The sequence below is a fragment of the Cajanus cajan genome, chromosome 5 (genome assembly GCF_000230855.2).
Source record: "Cajanus cajan strain Asha chromosome 5, NIPB_CcT2T_4, whole genome shotgun sequence".
In the NCBI taxonomy this organism is placed as follows: Eukaryota; Viridiplantae; Streptophyta; class Magnoliopsida; order Fabales; family Fabaceae; genus Cajanus; species Cajanus cajan.
Genome location: NC_138521.1, coordinates 66,055,375 through 66,059,880, shown reverse-complemented (window position 1 = coordinate 66,059,880; position 4,506 = coordinate 66,055,375). Strand labels below are relative to the sequence as shown.

General features: G+C 31.2%; 1 protein-coding gene across 1 annotated transcript; it reads left to right on the top strand.

Annotated features, from left to right (window-relative positions):
• The first annotated feature begins 2,835 nt into the window (after positions 1-2,835).
• On the top strand, positions 2,836-4,506 carry LOC109807563 (spermidine hydroxycinnamoyl transferase). The gene has a single exon (XM_020370108.3). It carries the CDS (start codon positions 2,907-2,909, stop codon positions 4,275-4,277), a length of 1,371 nt encoding a protein of 456 aa, XP_020225697.1. The 5' UTR covers positions 2,836-2,906; the 3' UTR covers positions 4,278-4,506.

Here is a 4,506-nt window from a genome sequence, read left to right as displayed (position 1 = left end):
AAATAGAAACATTTAGTCTCCTTATTTTTTAAAAATACAAAATTTTGGTCATACTATCAATTTCATGTCCGTTTATCATTAAATTTTGATGTTGTCTAGTAATCTATCATTATTTAAGTGACATAATATTTAATAACAAACATGTAAGTATAATTTTTTTTTTATAAAAAACATATAAAAGATATTTTGCTTAAAAAAAACATATAAAAGATCTTCATTTTTATACATTTTACAAATTATTAATATTTATTAATAAAAATCTCATTTACATATTTTTCTTAGTTTTTTTATTTATAAATATTATTTTATTAAATGTTACATCACTTTAATATTAGTAAATATTAAAATTAAATGGTTGATAGTGTCAATTTATGAGAAGACTAAAATTTTGTATTCTAAATATCAGATAGACTAAATGTCTCTATTTTAAGATAGAGAGACCAAAATTGTGCATTGATAAAAATAAAGAAATTAAAAGTATAATTTAGCCAAACAAAAAAAGTTCATTCAATCCTAAACCCTAAACATAAAATCTTTAAATTTAACAAATTATCTAAAAAATTTAAATATATCAATTAAAAAAAATCACCCGAATAAATATGAGATTTATACAAAGTCTGAAAATATAAAACATCTTTACTTTCTAATAAAAAAAATTACGATAATTAAGAGAAGAATGCACGAGAAAGATTAAAAATTATTAGTTTCACAAAAAAAAAACCTTACCTGCCAGATAAAGAATCATATGTAATCGATGTGAGAACACTGGTATGTGGTTGAGATTAAAAGCGATAGTCTTCGTAATTAATAAAGAAAAGACTATGTTCCACTGTAACAGATAAGAATAGAGCATGAATGCATGATATCAACCTATAAAAGATTTTTTTTTTCTGTACAAGTTATTTTTTTAATGATTTTAACTTTTTATATGAAAATAAAAAATACCATAATAATTTTCAAAGTTCAAAAGTCCTTTTGGTGTAATAGATTTATATATTCTTAAAATTGATACCAAATATAATAAGGAAAAAATTATATACAGTTTCTTAGGTGTAATTAGTATTATTTTTTAATTAAAATTAAAGTTTTATCTTGATAATATGCATTATACATTTATATGAAACCTGTATTAAATATACTTGGATTATATTGACGTAAAATTTTAACTCATATTAAAAAATAACACCAACTCTCTTAATGAATTGTATCTAAGTTTTATCCATCTAACAACTACACACTATCTCACTAATATTTGTGAGGAAATTATCTGGCTATCTTTAATTCTTTATACTTAATTTTTTTAAAATAAAATATTGTGTTGTCTTGTTTCGTCTGCTAACATCACTACCGTTTAATTTTCAACACTTATTATTAACTTTGGAACTTTTTAAAAAATTATTTTTGGCAAAATGTTCATTCTATCATTTAAATTTCCAAAATCAATGTAAAAAATGCTAAAAAAATTAATCAAGAGTGGAACTAGAAATAAACTACAAGGAAAAAATGTGCATGCCCTTGAAAAATAATTTTATATTCAATGTGATAACTATTTATAAATTTTGGTACATAATAAAATTTTTAAAGTAAAAGAAATAACATTAAAATTCAAACATCATTAAAAGTGTTCAAAAGAAATAACAATAAAATTTACCAAGTCTCTTCTTGCTCAAACAAGTGTTATTTGATTGACCTATTTAAGCCACTACCCAAATATTATTTTATAGATAGGTCTCTCCAAGTTCAAATCCAAGTATTTTTTTTTCCAGTCAACTCTATCCAAGTCTTACCTTATAACAATGGTTATAAAGATATTACAAGATTGCAGTTGTTGTCTCTTCTAGACATGATTACAACAAGAGTTTTTGCATAAGAAAGCTCTTGAAGAAGATAATCTAAAAGATAAATACAAGATGTTCTTATATATTTGCACTTTTATTCTCTTTGTGTGCTTCTCCTTGTCATATATATGTGTGTTATTTTTCTTCTTGAAATATAAAGTTTCTTATATAATAGTTTTGAAAGAGATGATCGTTGCACCTTAAATCTGACTCATAAAACACTTCATCTGATCTTTAGAGATAAGAAATATTCATCAGTGCATTAAATATTTCAATTAATGCTGTTTTTGAGCTTGCAGTCTTATACATATAATTTAATAGACTTAATTTTTTTTATACATATAATTCAATTGAACTGTCGTATATTTTTTTTTCGTATGTAGAAGAGTTTTGTTTAGTGTTTACATATGTATTATATATATTAATATTATAAGATTTATTAGTTATAATTATTTTATATAATTTTAATTACATATATTGTTCATATTATTAAATTATTTTAATTAAATATGATTAATACTTAATATGATTAAATTTTGGTTACTTTTTTTTAAGATAAGTAATATCAATTATATATATATATTATTTATAAAGATAAAATATATATTTTATTTTAATATATAATTATTACTTAGATAATAAATTTTTCATTTAATATAAAAAATATAAAGATATTTACACGTAATGAAATTTATTTATTATGAAAGGAGAGTATTAAATAAATAAATAAGTGAAAAATATAAAATATTTATAAAATAAAATATTATTTTAATTCATATAAAAAGAATAATTTCGATCATATAAAAACATTTTATCAACTATTATCGAAAATAATGAAATCAAACATAACAAAATATTTTATTCCATACTTAATGCGTTCCTTAGGTTTTCAAGCTTAAATTCCGACAACGAGGAATGCATTTCCTCAGAATTCGCGGCAGAGGCAGAAACAGTTGACGTATTTCATTCATGCATGGACCTATATAACTGCAACACTTCTCTTCAACCATCAACCAATTTTCGCTTCCAAAATACTTTTACTATACCCCTCACATCACACACTCAAACATGGCAGTAACCTTCAAAGCTTGCAACACCGTGAGGCCTATAGAGCCATCATTGCACGAACGTGTCCCTTTATCTGAATTGGATCAAATAGGCACCATAACCCACGTCCCCATAATCTACTTCTACCGTCCCCAACAAAACTGGCTCTCCCACAATAATTCCACCATGGCTTCCACCTTGAAGGACTCACTAAGCCGAGTCCTGGTGCCGTTTTACCCCCTAGCCGGTCGTTTACACTGGATAAACAACGGTCGTTTAGAGCTTGAATGCAACGATAAGGGTGTTCAGTTCGTGGAAGCGGAGTCAACGTCAAGTTTTGAAGATCTCGGTGACTTTTCACCTTCTTCAGAGTACCACCACCTTGTCCCCAAAGTAGACTACAGTCTCCCCATTCACGAGCTTCCCTTGGTGCAGGTTCAGCTTACGAGGTTCAAATGCGGTGGCATCAGCATCAGCTTAAACATCTCACACGCCGTGGCGGACGGGCCCAGCGCGATGCACTTCACGTGCGAGTGGGCCAGGCTCGCACGTGGGGAGAGTCTCGGAATGGCACCGTTTCTCGACTGGAGAGTGCTGCGTGCGGGGGAGCCTCCTTTGGCACTGGTGCCCCCCGCAACATGCCACGTGCACACGGCGTTCGAGCACCCTCCGTTGTTGCTAGGCCAAACCGGGAACACCGAGGAACGAAAGAAGAAAACAACAGTGGCGATTCTGAAACTGAGTAAAATCCAGGTTGAGACGTTGAAAAAGACAGCGAATGAGAGCTGGGGAAAAGCTAGTAACGGTCGCGGTTATAGCCGTTACGAGAGTGTGACTGGGCACGTGTGGAGAAGTGCATGCAAGGCGAGGGGGCACAGAGAGGAGCAACCTACGGCGCTTGGCGTTTGCGTTGACTCGAGGTGTCGCATGCAGCCACCTTTGCCGAAAGGGTATTTCGGGAATGCGACTTTGGATGTTGTTGCTACTAGTTTGGCTGGTGATTTGGTTTCGAAGCCGTTGGGGTATGCCGCGAGTAGGATAAGGGAAGCGATTGAGAGGGTGAATGACGAGTACGTGAGGTCGGGGATTGAGTTCTTGAAGAGGCAAGATGATTTGAGTAGGTTTCAGGATCTTTATGCGATTGGGAGTGAGAAGGGGCCTTTTTATGGGAACCCTAATTTGGGTGTGGTTAGTTGGTTGAGTTTGCCCATCTATGGCCTTGACTTTGGGTGGGGTAAGGAGGTTTATATGGGTCCTGGGACGCACGACTTTGATGGGGATTCTCTGCTTCTTCCTGGTCCAGATGGGGATGGCTCTTTGCTGCTTGCTTTGTGTCTTCAAGTGCTGCATATGGATGCCTTCAAGAACCATTTTTATCAAGATATTCTGTAAGAATCATGGGAAGACACTTGTGTACGTGCATGCTACTACAATATCACATTCAACACCTTCTTAGTTAATTCAAATAAACTAAATAATAAGATAAGTACAATTTTAATTAAATATGAATAGCTTCCTTATGCGCATCTAAACTGTATCTTCATTTCTGAACCATTAATTGTGTTATATTGTAATTTTATGATTATATTCTATTAAGATATGATAAGGTGTATGGATCGAA

Coding starts and splice junctions, on each gene's coding strand:
- LOC109807563 (XM_020370108.3), top strand. CDS start 2,907: ATGGCAGTAACCTTCAAAGCTTGCAACACCGTGAGGCCTATAGAGCCA.